The sequence below is a fragment of the Nuphar pumila genome, chromosome 2, assembly GCF_984573655.1.
Source record: "Nuphar pumila chromosome 2, dmNupPumi1.hap1.1, whole genome shotgun sequence".
Classification (NCBI taxonomy): Eukaryota; Viridiplantae; Streptophyta; class Magnoliopsida; order Nymphaeales; family Nymphaeaceae; genus Nuphar; species Nuphar pumila.
Genome location: NC_143250.1, coordinates 146796450 through 146815595, shown reverse-complemented (window position 1 = coordinate 146815595; position 19146 = coordinate 146796450). Strand labels below are relative to the sequence as shown.

Below are 19146 nucleotides of genomic sequence, written 5' to 3'. Positions count from 1 at the left end.
CCAATGGTATAGTTGTATTACTGGTAAGGACATGCCTAACCCCAGCTTGCCTTTAAAAAAAAAGCAACCAAGAAGCACATCTCAGGGCAATATCATATATATCAATATGAAGAGCTCAGGTGTTTCTTCTCTTTTTTGCATCAATAATTTTAATCGAAAGGCTTATCTTGATCAAAATTATAAGAGAGTTGCTGAATTTGTTCACATGGTACCATAGATAGGTATATTTTTTAGAAATCCTTAAAATTTGATCGATGGAAGGGCTGCAGATTGGGCTTCATTTTGAACCCAAAGGGTCCGATTAATATATGGAGTTGGGTATGATTTATGAAATTTTACATAAGACCCGGGTCTGATCCAAGTTTCAATTAAGACCAATAATTTCTTCTCTTTTTTGCATCAATAATTTTAATCGAAAGGCTTATCTTGATCAAAATTATAAGAGAGTTGCTGAATTTGTTCACACGGTACCATAGATAGGTATATTTTTTAGAAATCCTTAAAATTTGATCGATGGAAGGGCTGCAGATTGGGCTTCATTTTGAACCCAAAGGGTCCGATTAATATATGGAGTTGGGTATGATTTATGAAATTTTACATAAGACCTGGGTCTGATCCAAGTTTCAATTAAGACCAATATAAAAAGATAAAAAAATATTATTTTACAGTGTATATATGCATTGGGTCTGGTTCATGTAATATTTATAGGGTCTAGCATGGTTTTTCTTATAGGAGACCCGATAGGAAATGGGTCTGGACCCGTACCATTGATGTTTTTTTTCTTTGCTGAATGGCACCTAAAAGTAATCTTAAATGCAGCAAGCAAATACTTCTAAAGCACAATGGGAACTTTTTTTTAGGAGCTTTATTTTTTATAGGGAAGCAGGGGTTAGGCAGACCCCTCTCCTAAGCCCCATGTGGCAGAGGGATTCGAACCTGGGCCTTCGGCTTGGCACAGGACCCTGCTTACCACATGGGATACCACCTCGGTGGTTTTTTAAGAACTTATTCAGCTTTTTTTTTAGACAATCCCTTGTTCAAGAGAAATGTTCAGCCAGCCTATAGAGAGAGAATGGATTAAGTTACATACTGAACAGAGATTTTTTTTTTGAAAGGCAAGCGGCATACCCCTACCGGTTATACAACAATACCATTGGGATTTGAACTTGCAACGTCCAACACAAGGTCACGTATGATGCTCCTACCAGATAAGCGGGTTCCCCGTTGGTTGAGAAATTGTTGCATACTCTAAGAGAGACTGTAGGGAAGGGTTGGAACTGGAAGTGGGCAAGGATCTAATATCAGCATATTTCCTATGAGAAATATATTTTAGAAGAGAATGGATAGATTTGGTCATTTTAATAAATGATTAAGGGCACGTTTGGGAGTAAAAAAAATAGTAGAAAAAAGTGAAAGTAGGAAAGAAAAAATTATAATTTTTCAAACGATTTCAAACACGATAAAATTTTTAAAAGAAAAGTTTTGTTTAAATAAATGTATGATTTTTTTATAAGAAAAATTCTTATACCCCCTTGGGAGGAGGAATTTTTTCTATCATTGTTTTTGTGTTACACAATTGCATTTTCTTTCCCATGTATTTTTATGAAATAGTGTCTATGAAATTGGATATCACCACATTAACCTAATTCCACAAATAATGACACATCCTCAAGGCCAGAGCTGGTTTGTAGCCTTAGTAGGGGAGAGTCAATGAGTCAGGTTTGGTGAGGACCCAGGTGGAGCTAGACCCATACCTGATTTGAGATGTGGGTATCGGCTTCAATCAGACTCTCAATAAGAGAAGCCATACATACCTGGATCCTATAAGGATTACATGAAGCAGACCCAACCATACCGGGTAAAATAATATCTTTATCATTTTTTGTGGGTCTTAGTCAAAACTCAGGTCGAGTCAGAGTCTTGTATGAATTTCACAAACCATACCTGGCTCCATATATTAATCAAACGCTTTGAGTCTGACCCGAATTTTATCACAAACTCTGTTCTTATAGGGTTCGGTACAGATCGGGTCAGAATCAAACCCAACCCAATCACAGCTCTAAGCCTTAAGCAACTAGGCTGAGTATTCTTAGATGTAAAAAGATCACAGTAAGACAACAAAAATGTTAAACATAACCACCCAAGCCTTGCAATGTAAACATAATCGTTGATGGTATTTGAAAATGTCTTACTTCCTGCTTTCTCTTTTCGAATCGTTTCTTCGACTAACAACTCTGTTTCATACTTCAAAAAACTTAATACTTTATATAATTTTTATTTTTTTCAATAATATGAGAAAAACCCCTCACTCATTGTGAAGCACACTAATCAATACTTTGTATTGGTACGAGAAAGGTTATTGGGATTTACATGGCAAGAGACAAGTTTCAAAAGCACCAAATATTAACCCATATATATATATATATATATATATATATATATATATATATATATATATATATATATATATATATATATATATAAAAGCATGTTTTTATATAAAAACATAAAAAGTACATCTGAATATTGCAATGTTTTTTTATCACATTAATATCAAGAGAAAAACAAGTATTTTGAAAATATTACTCTTTCATTTTCAAACTATTAGCTATATCGGTGACATGTAATATGATTGACATGGACCTGGTCAGGTCCAAACAAATGATCAAAATCCAAATCATGGTTCAACTCACCCTTTATGTCATCCCCCATCTTCATCATACTCGGTCGTTTTGATCAAATATGACTCTATAAATAGATCCCACATAGTTGATTTAACAAGAATCGATCCTTGAATGGCATCTATGATGTAGATCTATGGAGTTTGATTTGATCAAAACAACTTGTATCAATGAAATCCTAAGGAGGGATGGATCCAATTTCGATTGAATCGGCCATTGAATGAAATGGAACAAGGGGCCCATTCAAACTAACTAGTTTTTGGCAGAATGGTCCTGCATCCAGCCGATTCTATATGGAATCAGTTCACTTACATGTTAAAAAATATATTTATAAAAAAAAATTAAGCAAAATAATCTTTAAAACAACCCGATTCAAAATGATCCAATCCAATTTAAGTTGGATCCATTTTATCTCTTTTTTCTAAACCCACCCACTTAAAGATCAGGCTTTAACAACATTGATCTGAACTAAGGGTGTCAACGGGTCGGGGTTACCCAGACCCAACAAGTACCAAACCCTATAAGGTCCGGGTATGATGATAAATAAGAAGACCCAATTAAGACTCGAGTATGGACAGGAAGGTCAGATTAATACATGGATATGTGTATAGTTTGTAAAATTTTATACCAGACTTGGGCCTGAACCGAGTTTCGATTAAGACCCGCAAATTTTCAATATAAGAATGATAAAAAATAGTATTTTATTGGGTATGGCTTGGGTCTGATTCATGTAGTTTTTATCGGATTGGGGTATGGTTTCTCTTATAGTGAGTCCGATTAGACCTGAGTTCAGACCCGATACCATACCCGAAATTGGAGAGAAGTCTGGTTTCACCTGGGTTCGAACCAAACCCGACCCGTTGACACCCTTAGTTCGAACCATTTTACCTCCCACGGATTTAGCTCTCTTAATCTAAATCACACTCCTTAAACCGACGTTAAGGACACACTCATCCGTCCTTTCCATCACCTGTAAGGAATCCCTAATTCAGTCATAGGAAACACTATAAAGGACCCCTACGCCGCTCCCTTCTCTCTCTCTCTCTCTCTCTCTCTCTCTCTCTCGTTCGATCGGTTGTTGATGGCGCCGACGGATCCCGAGCGGAACGACCCCGAAGAGGAGGCCGCAGAGGCCGCCGGAGAGGACGAGGACACTGGAGCAGTCGTTGCTCCGATCGTCAAACTCGAAGAGGTCGCCGTCACCACCGGCGAGGAGGAGGAAGACGTCCTCCTCGATCTGTAAGTAGGGAGGAGCCCTCCGATCTCGATCTCTTCTTTCTTCGGGTTAGGGTTTTTCTTAGGGTTTGTGTCGATACGGTTGATTTTTCAGGAAGGCGAAGCTTTACCGGTTCGACAAAGAAGGGAATCAGTGGAAGGAGAGGGGCGTCGGGAGCGTGAAGATCTTGAAGCACAAGGAGAGCGGGAAGATTCGGCTCGTTATGCGGCAGGCGAAGACCCTAAAGATTTGCGCCAATCACCTGAGTACGATCCTTCCTTTCCATGTTGTTGTTTCATCTCTGGATTTCTTCTCCGCTTAGATCTGGTGAAAATTAGGGTTAGTTTTGATGAGGCGCGATTTTTTGATGTATGTTGCAGTTTTCCCGACGATCTCTATCCAGGAGCATGCCGGTAATGACAAGTCATGCGTGTGGCACGCACCTGATTTCGCCGATGGCGAGTTGAAGGACGAGCTCTTTTGCATCAGATTTGGAAGCGTTGAGAGTGCGTACATTTGTGGATTGCTTTTATTTTCCCCTTTTGTTTGTGTGTCTCTTCATGTGATATATCTTTCCTTTTGTTTTCTTGACCTTGTTTTACTTTTTGTTGTGTTATATCGTAGAACTTGTTTTGATACATTGATAAAATATCTGCGTTACGTGTTGAAATCCTTCTATTTTGTGGAGCTCATATTCAGGCTTCTTTGGCCTTTTTTTTTCATTTTTCATATGCGTATGGTTTAGCTTCTCTGAAGCCTTTGTCGGGCTTTTTGAATTACGATGGTTCTTTCAAAACTGGAAATCGTAAGGGGAATATTTAATTGGCATCAGGGTGTGCCAAACTCATCTTTGTTTTGTGTTGTTTTAATTAGGGTCAAAGCTTGAAATTCTCAAGTTTCTTTTCTGTTATGGCTTGGGTTTTCTTCAGTGAAAGATGTCTAATACTGGTCTTGCTAGCTGTTTTTCATTGTCCTCTGTGCTACTAACACCCCTTCCCCAAAAAGCAAAATTTTAGAAAAGGAAAATGATTCAATTATACTTGATGATAGTGAACATATTTTCTTGTGGCATCTTTTAAGCAATCCGGATCTTGATAGCTTGTGTTAAAATTTTAAACTTCTTAGTTATGCCGTGCACCTATTTGTATCGTGTCCATTTTTGTAACTATTAGGTTAAATGGTTGATTCATATGGAATTGGATGAGAATATGAGTCTCATTTTCTTTAAAGGAGAGTCTTCTTTGGATGGAATTTAATGAGTACAGGGTAATTCTGCCAAAGAGACAGAATTGGTCAATTTGACCATCTAAGTTTAATCACTTGGTTTAGGCATAAAATTCTTCCTATGTCTTTTGAACAATGTAATCATATTGGAAAATAAAATCTTGCTATGTAACAAAATCCTTTCCTGGGTTTTGTTCACAAATTCTTTATGGTTCTTGTCTTCCATCTTCACCAATTTAAGGGATGTGGCATTTATCAATTCAGTCTAAGTTCGGATGTATATTCATCTGGTAAAGAATCCAGGGGATGCTTCTTGCTAATTATTGCTTAGAATCACTTGGTCTAGTCAATAGGAAAACAATAAAAAGGATAACTAGATGATGAAATTACATATTCCTGTTAACATTCATGATGAGATCATGATATGGTCATGGAGGTCTGCAATCATGCAGGAGAAACAAAATAATGTAGTGGTCTGCATCCAGCTTTTTCCTCATTAGCGACTTTAATGACCATAATGAGAAGCTAGATAATTAAGTACTATGACATAATTGGCTAGATTCTATCCTCAATCTTGTCATGGGTGGTCCCACATAATCAGGCTAGTAATTCTGTCTTGCTTTTATGAACAATTTGGCGTGGCACCTTGTTGCTTAATTATCTTTTAGTACAGCTTTTCATTTGATCCTGAAAAATTTCATGAGAAGTAAAGCTTCGCTGTGTACTTTACAACATGGACATGAAGCAGTAATTCAAAGCTTCAAGATGCATTGAAGAGTATTCTTTGTATGTATGCGACAAAATGTAGTACTTGCATGATTCAAGTTTCAGTCTATTTCTGAAGGAAAAACCTGAATGACTGGATTGGATTGTCTGGACGTCAACAGCCTCACAAGCTAATCTAAAGGCTGGAATCAGTGTCCAAGTTTGCAATAAGAAACGACAAGACATGCATGTTTGAATATTAGCCAATTATGCCGTCAGAATCTCGGACATCTGGTTGAAGAATCCAATGGTCATTAAATTCGTTGTCCCTTCTATCCCTAATGAGTGGGTTAGGCTAATGGCCATTAGCAACCTTGATGCATGTTACTATACAGTTGGGAGTGCTGAAGCATCAGCAGAGAAAACTACATCAGTAATTTGCTGGACTCATCATATATATATATATATATATATATATATATATATATATATATATATATATATATATATATATATATATATATATATATATATATATATATATATATATATATATATATAATCACTAGAATATAAGAACTGAAAATATGGGCATTTCCAACACTTTTTGCAAATCCAACCATGTGGATGTGCTTGGCATGATGAATTTGCTAGGAATCAACCATTGGATCCTGTATTTTTGATGAAAAAATATGATTTTTTAATGCTTGAATATTTATGAGGAATATAAGCCATTGATTTTAAAGCCTTAAAAAACTCATTTATGCATCAAAATCAGATGACTCTAGAGCATGTTTTTTATGAAACCAAACATGTAGATCACATCTGCACAGTTAGATTCAAGAGAAAAGAATAAAAAATTCATAAAAATTGCAGTTCACAGTTCACACATTAGTTCTCATATTTCCAGTTCTCATATATATATATATATATATATATATATATATATATATATATATATATATATATATATGAGAACTGGAAATATGGGCATTTTCAACACTCTTTGAAAATCCAACCATTGGATCATGTATTTTTGATGAAAAATATGATTTTTGATGAAAAATATGATTTTTGAATGCTCGAATATTTATGAAGAATATGAGCCATTGATTTTTAAAGCCTTAAAAATCGCATTTATGCATCAAAATCAGATGATTCAAGAGCATGTTCTTATGAAACCAACCTTGTAGATCACATCGGTACAGTTAGATTCAAGAGAAAAGAATAAAAAAATTTAAAAAAAAATTGCGTTTCGCACATTAGATCTCATATTTCCAGTTCTCATATTCCATATATATATCATAGTCACAGATATCCACAATATTATCAATTAATGTTACTGTTGTTTGTTTTCTACAACATATTTTCTTACTTTTTGTTATTTTTATCTAATTTTTTCTTTTTGTAAGTCAAGTTTTTCCCAAGATTTTCCAAGATTCATCACCAAACCTATAATATCGTGAGAAATAGCTTTGCCAAGATACAGCTCATACCAATATTTGTGACTATGATATATATATATATATATAAAATTGTTGCCTGTGCATATTCATCTTATCTGTTGTTACCAATTTGTTGGTTGTGCTCTTGGATGGTAAATAGTGTTTTGTAATTTACTTTGGTAGGATAATTGGTGCAAATTATGCTTTGTCTCTTCAGTTTGATGGCATTCTATGCATGCTTTTCTCTTTTCTTGAAGAACCATTGATATTTTTTTGTGTTTTAATGTCATGTAGTTATTTCAAATTATAAGTCGATCCTCGGTAGAGGATGAGATTAGTATAACATTTGGACCTTAGTTGAGTTTTCAATATAAGAGCACTACCGGAACCTAACCTTTATCATTATTGTGATTTTGTTTTCTTTAGTGAATACCGAATCATCCCTTGACAGATTTTTTCCCTTTCTTCCTGCTGTGTAGATAACAAGAAGTTCATGGAAATGATTCAAGATATCACAGAATCCCTGGGTAAAAAGGGGGTGGAGAGCAACGATGCTTCCGCTACTGCTGATCTTCTTGATAAATTAACTGTTGATGGTGAAAAGAAGGATGGGGAGTCGAGCAGTAGCACTACCCTGGAAAGTGAGAGCAAGCCAACTGATCTGGTCAAGGAAAAGAAAACTGATACAGAGGGACCAACCAAGGACTAAACGAAGGGTGATTTGCTCATCGGTTGGTCACTGTGGCATTTTTTTTTAATCTTTGTGATGCTGGCATTACAGAGTCGGACATGAATCTTTTGAGAGGAAGTCATGGTGCGTCCATCAGGTCAGTCCAAGGTCGGAGTCTTTATGTGTTTCTTTGCATTGTCTATCGGGGTTTGCATGGCTTCAGGTTTGGTCTTTGTGAAAGTTCTCTTAGGATTTCTATCATTGCCGCTTCAGAGAGTGTTTTTTTCCTGGTCTTGTTATACTTGTTAATATATTTTATTATTTAGAGGGGCATTGGTTCAAAAGGCAAACTCAGTTTGGTTTGGTTGCCTGCCTCCAATATTGATCTGGTTCGGCTCTCCTATGCTTGGGGCTGCTTGCTTTTTCTGGTTACCCATCTTCTAACATGATCTTGTATTCAGGTGCTACCTTATGTGATTGATTGGCTCTTATTGATGTGGATCTTGAATTAGTTAATAGGGTGAGAGGCTTGAACGCAGTACAGCACTGCATTTTGATGACCTAGAGTGTGGAAACTGTGAAAAACTGTCCGACCATTGAAACATGCATGCCTGCATATCCAGAGTTATGTCCTTTTTTCCGCAGTTGGGCACTCAATGCTGAGAATGGATAAGACCTTTGTTGAACGTCATGACTAATCTTTGTCTGCTTAGGACAAGGGGTTCTGTTTATCAAGCTTTTGTGGGCTATATCATAGACATATTCTTCTAAAACGTAGTCCAGCAGATTTGTGTATATGAGCAAACTTGGTCCAGCAGATTTGTGTATATGAGCAAACTTGGTCCATATTACTCGGAAGAGTATGTATGGTAGCGTAGCTACGAAAGGAATGATGATCCTTGGCCGTTCGTTGGATGGATGTTCGATTGTAGTGCTGCTGCCTATGTTGAGTAGGGATGGCAGTTTACTGGGCCAGAGGCGGGGGACAAGGTCTCCACCTCTGCCCTGTTTCAAAATTCTGCCCTCCATCTCTGCCTTCATCCCTGCACAGTTTTTGATTTTTACTTTCATCCTTGCCTTCATCTTTGTTTCATGTCTTTCATCTTCGGTCCAAACAGGGTGAAGCGGGTTACGGTATCGTTTTTCTTCGGTTCACTGCTATCCCTAAAGGTATTTTAGTTATTTTACTAACGGTATGGGGGATGGGGTGGGGGAAAGCACAAGTTCATCCCCGCCTCCATCCCCACACAGATTTTGACTTTAACCTTCATCTTTGCCTCTCTCCCCGTTTCCCTGGTCTAAACAAGACAAGGCTGGCTGGGGCTCTGTTTTCCCGGATCCACTGCCATCCCAAATGTTGAGGTTTCACATAATTGCTAATCACGTAATTGGACTTGCTCGGTAGATTGGTTTTATCTAGGAAAGAATGAGTTTTTTGAATTGAAGGAAATTAACTTTTCCTATTTGGACCCTTTCAATTTTTTGTTTTTTAGGTTGGGGTTTTAACTTATTTCAAATAGTGCTATTCTATATAATAGGGGAAATCAATTGCATCCAAGGCAGGGTATAAAAAGGAGAGAGAGAGAGAGATTTTTGGCGGAAGAATGCAGTAAAAATCGCGCTTTCACGCATATTTCTTGCAATAGACACGTTGGACAATCGGCCAATCCGACATTTATTTGATGGAAAAGAAAACCAGTCATCCTGAGAGAGGGAGCAAGGTTCCATTTGAATTCTCATGACCTGTAGTAGCAGTGTAGTTCTTAAACAAATGTTTTAAATCTTTAAAAACATAGTTAAAGGTAATCGTTGCTTAACCTAAACATGTGATCATGATGATTTATTTACTGAAAAATGTGTTATGAAATTTTGGTGTGATATCAGCCTTTGTTTTTTCGTTGCTCTAAAAACACTTCTAGAATCTAGACATGAGGTTTACGCCTCGTATAGGTTCCGATAACGTCAAGGTTTGGTATCAAGGGAAGGGTTCGGATTAGCTATTTGGATCATACTCATGTGGTCTGGTTATTAAATAGGCCAGGTATAAATCTATATGGATCTCAAAAATAAGATGCCAATATGTTATCTTGTGGGATTTGGACCAGGAGTGGTGCCCACCCTGATCCAACAGGTTGGTCTGTGAGTGCCCACCCTCACCATCAGAAAGGTCAAGTCAGGGCGAGCACACCTGACCCATGCCTCTCCTCTTCTACCATCGAGTCTCCAACCCGAACTCTCTTTCTCTCTCTCCTAACTGAAACTTTGCTAAATTCTAGCCAGCCATCTGCCATCCAGTGGCCTCTCTGACCACACCCCTGACCATGCTGGCTGAGTCTCCTTATTCTTTTTTTTTACAAAATGTTTGATAGGGCCTTGATTTTAAGGTTTTTATTTTAGGGTTTTTATTTTTTTTTCAATTAGAATAATGTATTTTTAAGGTTTAGGTTTTTTATTTAGTTATTTTTTGAAATAGCATGAATGTTTGATTAGGGTTTTAAAGTTTTCTAGATGTGTGTAGGTGTTTATTTTATTAGCATTAGGCATGAATAATGAATGTTTGATTTTTTGGTAGAATATTAAAGATTTTATTTGTTTTTTTTTTCAATTAGCATAAATTTGTGATTTCTTTTAGGATTGTGAGTGTTGATTTGGATTTTTCTAAATAACATAAATATATAATTAAAGTTTTAGGGTTTTTTATCTGCTGTTTTCTTTTTAATTATCATTAAGCGTGATTCTATTAAAAAATGCTTGATTTTAGTTGTCAAACCCTTAGATCTTTGACTTTAGTTAGGATTTATGTATTTCATTTTGTTTTTTCAAATGACATAAATATTTAATTAGAAGTTTTATTTTTTCTCAATTAGTGCATCTATAGTGTGATGTTTGTTAGGATTTAAGGTTTTTATTTGGTTTTTTAGAAGGACGTAAATGTTTATATTTATGGTTTTAATGTGTGTGTTTAATTACCCTTAGGCATGAATTCATGAATATTATGTGATTTGATTTTGGTTAGAATATTAAAGTTTTTTTATTAATTAATTATATATGCATAATTTATAATGTCCGTACAGATTAGGCTTTATTTTTTAATGACATCAATATTTGGTTATGGTTTAAGGGTTTTCTGTGCTTTTTTTTTTCAATTATCATTATGTATGAATATTGCGAGATGTGATTTTGGCTAGACTATTAGTGTTTTTTATCACTTAGCATAAATATATAATTTATATTTGTTGTAATTAAGGTTTTGATTTGATTTGTTTAGAATGATATAAATGTTTAGTTTATAGTTTTATGTTTTTTTGTATTTCTTTTTCTAATTACCATTAAACATGAATCCATAAATATTTTATGATTTGATTTTGGTTAGAATATTGAAGTTTTTTTATCAACTTAAATAAATGAATAATTTATGATGTTTGTAGAAAGTAAGATTTTGATTTGCTTTTTTTAAAACATATTGTTAGTAATTTTTTATTTTTTATTTTTGTATTTGTGCTCACCCTAGTTTAGAATCCTGACTCCACCCCTGATTTAGACTTTAGATGGTTTAACAATTTGGGGATGGAATCAATATTTTCTGTCAAGACTACAATTGAATGTGGATTAAATCCGATCAGCTTTTACTTTTCAGATGCAAAATGCTCGTTTCTAACCTTTTCTTACTGGAACCAGTGTAGCATCTGGTTTCCACTTTACCTCAATGAGTTTGAACCCAGCATCAACTTCAGACGTTTCTAAAATTTTGAATCCAGATTAAGATCAGACATGATTAGGGGAGTCAACTGGTGGATTTGGTTTGAACTCAGGTGAGAGCGAACCGGTATCTGATTTAAGGTGGTGGTATCCAGTTCGGTTTCAGATCCAATCAGGTTCACCATAAAAAAAATCATACCTAATACCCAAATCCTATAAAGATTACCTGAGCGAGACCCAGACCATACATGGTAAAATGATGTTTTTTTTATCCTTTTTATATTGAAAAATTGCTGATCTTAATAAGAACTCAGGTCACGCTCGGGTTTGATATGAAATTTCATAAATCATACCCGGCTCCATATATTAATCAAGCTCTTTGAGTCCGACCCGGATTCTAATCAGACTTCCTTCTTTATCACCAAACCCTGCCTCTACAAGGTTTGGTATGAGTTGTGTCTGGGTCAAACCCGATCCATTGACACCCCTAGACATGATCCAGACCTATCCGATCAGTCACAAGACTCACAACTATTTTCGGTATCTTTGGAATGGATATAGTCCGAAAGCATACCCGACCCACATTTTGCCCTTGCTTCTTCAGCCCTACGGAAGAAGCTGCTGGAGAATGAACGACACCAGGAAGCTCCACCGGAACGGGCAACCACTACGGGCAGCTCGGGCAGACCATCCGAACCCACCTTCACTCCTTGCTCAAAAAATAAAACCAAAAAAATCAGAAAAAAATACAGAGAAAATCGAGACCCCAATTTCCCCTTCGGTTTTGCTCTTTCTTTCCATCTCTCTACCCTCAATTTACACTTCTTTAGTGCCCAATTGGTTATTTTCCCCCAAAAAATCGGTTTTCTAGTGTTTTCTGGTCCAAATTGGGGGATTTTCTAGGGTTTTTTGGTGCAGTATTAGTTTTTTTCCCCTTCTGGTTCGTTGTAGAAATTTTCTGTCTTGATTGTAGAAGAAACGATTGCGCGCTGATTCCCTTCTAGGGTTTCTGCTTCGTATTACCCTCAACACGAACTCGTTTCAGTAGAAATTTTGATCGGATGGCTTCTTCTTCTTCTCAATTCCACGTCCTTGGCGGCTGCGTCTTTCCTTCTCCGGCGAAGAAATCCTCGTCTTCGAGCACCGTCTTCTTCGGACAGAGGCTTTCGGTAAATTCCTTCTTGAATTCCTCGCGCTCGGCGTTTTTGAAGCTCAGGCGGGACGGGAGGGATGCCCGAGTTGGTCCGGTGAAGGTGGCGAGCGAGAAAGTGGTCGGCATCGACCTCGGGACGACGAACTCGGCGGTCTCGGCGATGGAGGGAGGGAAGCCCACCATCGTGACGAACGCCGAGGGGGCAGAGGACGACTCCGTCCGTGGTGGCGTATACGAAGAACGGGGATCGGTTCGTGGGTCAGATTGCGAAGCGCCAGGCCGTGGTGAATCCGGAGAATACGTTCTTCTCGGTGAAGAGGTTCATAGGGAGGAAGATGTCAGAGGTGGACGAGGAGTCGAAGCAAGTGTCCTACAAGGTTGTTGGGGACGAGAACGGGAACGTTAAGCTCGACTGCCCGGCAATTGGGAAGCAGTTCGCCGCGGAAGAAATCTCTGCTCAGGTTCGTCTTTCCCCAAATTTCTGGTCTTACGCTTCTTTCATTGTATACTTAATTTAATTTATGGAGTGTTTGTGTGGGAAGAGAGTGAGTATATGGTTCTATTAAGAAATAATTCATGAATGTTGTGCGGGGGAATGCTGTAAAGTTATTAAAATTATTCTTGTATCGCGGTTTCTTTAATTACTATCCTGCTAATTTTGTGAGTGATAGAGACTTATCTTAGGAAGCGTAGCGCATAGCGCAAGCGATGTTGGTCGAAATTTCATTTGTGTTTTTCTCTTGTTTCTGTAATTTTTGTCGATTCATAGTTGGTGTAGGTTGGTACTTTTTAAACTCTTTACAGATTTTGTTGTGAACCATATTTGTTTTGAAGGATTAAGTAACGGAATTATCAGGCAAATAGACCATTACCATTCTTTTAGCTGCAGACAAGTTATATTAATTTGGTCATTCCACATGGTTCTTGGTGTACCAATGGAGAAACATGTATTTTTTCACTTTTCTAAATTGTCAACACCACACCGGAGGGTGGTGTTTTTGATATGTCCTTCGGGAAAGTATGCGAAGAAGATGTTTCCCTCTTTAACTTGTTCTGGTGGTTCTTTTAGAATTCTCAGTTTGCTGCATTTTACACCACATGTAGAGGAAGAACTTAAGCATGTGCTGATTAATGTGTAAGGCACACAACGTAGAATTCCCTTTTTTTTATGACTATTGGTTATTTATATAGTTGAATTGTTCCATTTCTTTAGGTTTTGAGGAAGCTTGTGGACGATGTATCAAAATTCTTAAACGATAAAGTTGAGAAAGCAGTGGTCACAGTGCCTGCTTACTTCAACGACTCCTACAGAACAGCTACCAAGGATGCTGGGCGAATTGCTGGCTTGGAAGTTCTTCGTATCATTAATGAACCAACTGCTGCTTCTTTGGCATACGGATTTGAGAAGAAGAACAATGAGACTATCCTAGTTTTTGATCTTGGTGGAGGGACATTTGATGTGTCAGGTAGTCCCATTGCACTGTAGATGTTGCTTACCACCATATTTGCATTTCATTCACTGATAGATCTTTTTGTTGAATATTACCTATCAAACGATTGATGTTTGCCATTGTAAAGAAGAGGCACTATCTGCTTCTTGGTTGGTTGACATTGTGTTTCTATCATTTCATCATGCATTAGGGCTAGGTCCCTTCTCTTTGATTAGCTGTCTCTTTGGTCATTCCCTGATCACATAGTTAACTGACCCTACTCTTTGTTGAAACTGTGTTGAGCTGTGCTGGAATTAACTAAGTTGGTCAAATTCTTCTCATGTTTTGTCATGATTTCCCCCTTTTTGAGCCATCGAGTTATTTTCTATGGGCTGGGACCACTGATAATGATTCATTTGAGATAAACTTTGATCTTTCTATGTTTCCTTTCCTTTTTCTCTTATGTCTATTCGTTTTTTTATCAGTTATATTTGTTTCAACATAAATGCAGTTCTTGAGGTTGGAGATGGCGTGTTTGAGGTGCTTTCAACTTCTGGAGATACTCATTTGGGTGGTGATGACTTTGATAAGGTTCAATCATTTGCATTGCTGAGATGACTTTTGTTGTTTGCAGCATAGTGAATTATATATGTATATTAGTTGTTATTGACTAATATGAATGCTTTGAACCTCACCGAGGACATGGCATTGGATAGAAATGATTGGAGGAGAAGGATTCATGTGGAAGACCCAGAATGATTTTCTTTTTTGGTTCATATCGCCGACCCCAATTGTTTTGGGATGAAGGCCTAGTTGTTGTTGTTGTATTAGTTGTTATTGACTACAATTTCTAATACTTAATAAAACAGAGAATTGTAGATTGGCTCGCCTCTAACTTCAAGAGGGATGAGGGTATAGACCTATTGAAGGATAAGCAAGCTTTACAGCGTCTGACTGAAACAGCGGAGAAGGCAAAGATGGAGCTCTCATCATTGACTCAAACAAATATAAGGTTTTGTTATATGTTAGAGTTCCTTATTCTGCTTTCCTCCCCCCACTTTTAGTTCTTTCGATTGACTGACACTGATTTCTTGTACTGCTTGCCTTTTATAACTGCGACTGCTGAAGGTCCCAAACATATCGAGACAACCCTCACAAGGGCCAAGTTCGAAGAGCTGTGCTCAGATTTGCTTGATCGGTAAATATTTTTGGTTCTTTCGGATTCTCAATTCACGTGTTTGCAAATCTATGATCATGTTGGATAGAATTTAGCGCCAATAATGGCAAGTTCAGATTGGACTTTGTGGAAGATTAATCTCCTTTGCAGGTGTAAGAGTTCTTCTAGTAATTTGTAGAATGGGAAAACTTCAGTGAGATAGTTAATGCGTGGTTGATATTTTCTAGATTGTGTTGTCTGGGTCTGAAAGAAATGTATACGTAGGTGGGCTGCATGCTGAGTTACTGTTGACTAATCTTATCTTATTTCCTTCAAGTTGTTACGGGGTTTTGTGGGGCCTACTTCATCCTGATCATGCTGTGCAACTGGCATGCTTATCCCACGGACATTTAGAAGTTGATTGTAATGTATGTAGATCGGATACCTAACAACGAGTTGAAATAAGAGGAAAAAATTATTACTCGACTTGGTTTTTACACTTGGGGGGCAAAAGAGGTTTTCTATAGCTGTATACTTTTTGCTAAGAATTTCTGCTATCCTTGTTTCATTATTTGAGTAATCTGGGTGCACCTCTTAGGTTGAAAACACCTGTGGAAAATGCACTGAGGGATGCAAAACTTTCATTCAAAGATTTGGATGAGGTGATTCTTGTTGGTGGATCGACAAGGATGCCAGCTGTGCAGGAGCTCGTGAAGAAGATGACTGGCAAAGAGCCTAATGTGACTGTCAACCCTGATGAAGTTGTTGCTCTTGGAGCTGCAGTGCAGGTCAGTCTACGGTCCATGCATTTGTGCTATGATACTCTTTGGCATCTCACACCTCTTATGTTAATGGAGTGAGGAGGTTCTTTGTTCTGCAACCAAATTACCTGGCTTCATTTCAGCACTTGGTTCAGAGGGTTGCCATGAAGTTCTTTGGTCAGTTTTATATTTCAGACTCGATTGAACTGATAGTGCTCTATATGTCAGGCTGGTGTTTTGGCTGGTGATGTCAGTGACATTGTTCTTTTGGATGTGACACCCTTATCTCTCGGACTAGAAACACTGGGTGGTGTTATGACAAAGATCATCCCTCGAAACACTACGCTTCCAACCTCAAAGTCAGAAGTCTTCTCCACAGCTGCTGATTCACAAACTAGCGTGGAGATCAACGTGTTGCAGGGGGAGAGAGAGTTTGTGAAGGACAATAAGTCCCTTGGTAGCTTCCGGCTCGATGGTATCCCTCCAGCACCTCGTGGAGTTCCTCAGATAGAAGTCAAGTTCGACATCGACGCCAATGGCATCCTTTCAGTTACCGCCATTGATAAGGGCACAGGGAAGAAGCAGGATATTACCATCACTGGTGCTAGTACCCTGCCTAGTGATGAGGTATGCATAAAGCTCCCATTTTTGGCACTTCTCAATTGTTTACTCCTCAGCCTTTACCAGATCATTAGCCTATCCTAGCTTGGAAACTAGTGCCTGTGGGTTCTTGGTTATCTTTGGTGAACTGTTGGATTTGTTTGTGTACTCTTCGGTGATCGATCTCTAAAAGGACCCTTCTCCAGGTTTTTGTGGCTTTATATTCGGGGAATTTGATTGTCATCCTGTTTTGCGAGTTAGATGGTTTGCCTTCCCAGTTTATTAATTTTGATCATTATGGGGGTTCAAGCTGTTGGTTGGTGTTGATCTCCCTGTTCCGTGACCGGGCATTGTATCTTCTTTGATTCTCTCGGTTGTGTTGCCCATTGTTTGTTTCTTTATGAGGTTTTGATTGCTTCAGATCAATACTTTTAGTCCTTTTTGCTTTTGAGCATACTGTGCTGCAAAGTAGGCTCTGCTTCTCTGTTCCTTTTCTCAGTCTTGTTTCCACGAACCGTGGTGTTTTGTTTGATGTGTTGCACATTTTATTGTATTTGTATGTACTGTAGACTCGGCAAACATCAAATTCTTTGTGGCTGGTTGTGGTTTCTGGTCCTCTTCTTTTATCTAGCTTTAAAGTTTTTCATTGTCAAAGAAACGGGTTTCATGATCGTCTTTGCTTACACTGGAATGGGTTGTTGCAGGTGGAAAGAATGGTTAAGGAGGCCGAGAAGTTCGCCAAGGAAGACAAGGACAAGAGAGACACCATCGACACGAAGAACCAAACCGAGTCCATTGTGTACCAGACAGAGAAACAGCTCAAGGAGCTAGGGGACAAGGTTCCTGCTCAAGTGAAGGAGAAGGTGGAGGCCAAGCTCGGGGAGCTCATGAGCACCATCTCGGGTGGCTCGTCGCAGGAGATAAAGGACAAGATGGCTGCACTGAACCAGGAGGTGATGCAGTTGGGTCAGTCCCTTTACAACCAACCGGGTGCGGCTGCAGGCGGACCAGCCCCAGGTGCTGGTGCTGGGCCTGGCAGCAAGGGCCCAGCTGATGGTGGTGATGTCATAGATGCAGATTTCACCGACAGCAAGTGATGAGTTAAACAGAGTTTTGGGAAACCATACACGATCTTTGCCTTTATTTCTTTTTCTTTTTTCTTTTTTTGGTTTGTGGGTGTGGGGAGCGTTTTGTGGTTTTGGGTGAGATGGGTTGTAGATAAAGTTTTATTTTTGCTAGTGTAAGATATGGTTTTGGCTGAAAGTAAGAACCTGTTTGTTTACTGGATCCAGTATCACCATATAAAATTCGGATGTGATTCTTCACTGGATCTTCGTCAAATCCAAAATCAAGTTTGGATCTGTTTCTTAAAGTTTGAGTTCAGATTCTGATCAGACATTCCTATCGGATCAGTTTGTACGCCCGACTACTTTCCATATTCTTGGAATGGATACCTGACCCACATCTTGTCCTTGTTTCAGCTGTAGTAGTAGGACTGGAGCTTCTGTAGAGTGGAGAGAAAATGAACCAAGAGGGGGCACCAAGGGGTTTGTAATAGTGGGATGGGACTAGGCTGCTAGGTTCAAAACCCATGATCATCACTTTCTTTGTGCAAACTGAAGCAAGACTCATGGAATTTTACGCTATCAGGACAGCGACTGTAAGTACATGGCAGGCAGAGTCAGTCGACGAAAAAAGCTCCACCAAAACGGGCAATCGCTATTGGCAACTGGGGCGGATGATCCAAACCAGTGGGAAGGGGACCCTTTTCTTTTCCTATATGTTTTAGAAACGAACCTTCACTTCCTCGTGCTAAAAAATAATACCTAAAAACTCAAAAAAACAAACAAACAACGTTTTTATGGTATCAAGATTTTTTTACTAACGGGGGCCTCCGCTTTTCTGGTAGGAGCAGCTAGTGGACGCTACCTTGTATTGAGACGCTGTAAGTTTAAATCCCCAATGGTATCGTTGTGTAACTGGTAGAGGTCTGCCTAATCCCAGTTTGCCTTAAAAAACATATAATTCACGATTTTTTCACGAGAAATTTGTATTACGCCCAATATTTTTCACAATCGTGTGTGCATCAATGTCTGTCGTATTATTCACATCAATCTGGCAGCAGATTCGGTGACCAACCGAGGTGTAATAGAAAGAAGATCAGACCAATGTTGGCAGTCTCAGTATCGGCCATGAATCGTTTAGCCACCGATTCAGCTGTCTCAGACTGACACCGATACTCAAGTGAATCGTTCTGTATCGGCTAAAAAATAATAAAAAATTATTACATGTCAATCATAATGTGACACGTGCTAAAATAGTTAAAATAAAGCACCACACATTGCACGCGAGGAGAAGCTGGCTTACAAGTAAACAGGCACATGGTCACCGCTTGCATTTATTGTC

The 19146-nt window shown here is 38.3% G+C and overlaps 1 protein-coding gene and 1 pseudogene across 2 annotated transcripts; both read left to right on the top strand.

The window, feature by feature from the left end:
- The first annotated feature begins 3733 nt into the window (after positions 1-3733).
- Positions 3734-8341, top strand: LOC149847545 (ran-binding protein 1 homolog b-like). The gene is made up of 4 exons (XM_089998453.1): positions 3734-3920; positions 4012-4163; positions 4278-4403; positions 7751-8341. Exons 1-4 carry the CDS (start codon positions 3763-3765, stop codon positions 7978-7980), a joined length of 666 nt encoding a protein of 221 aa, XP_089854579.1. The 5' UTR covers positions 3734-3762; the 3' UTR covers positions 7981-8341.
- A 4057-nt stretch (positions 8342-12398) lies between these two features.
- Positions 12399-18070, top strand: LOC149847544 (stromal 70 kDa heat shock-related protein, chloroplastic-like; annotated as a pseudogene). The gene is made up of 8 exons (XR_016430627.1): positions 12399-13254; positions 14007-14259; positions 14735-14814; positions 15093-15234; positions 15322-15421; positions 15978-16167; positions 16369-16767; positions 17445-18070. The product of XR_016430627.1 is annotated as a stromal 70 kDa heat shock-related protein, chloroplastic-like (transcript).
- Positions 18071-19146: the final 1076 nt, after the last annotated feature.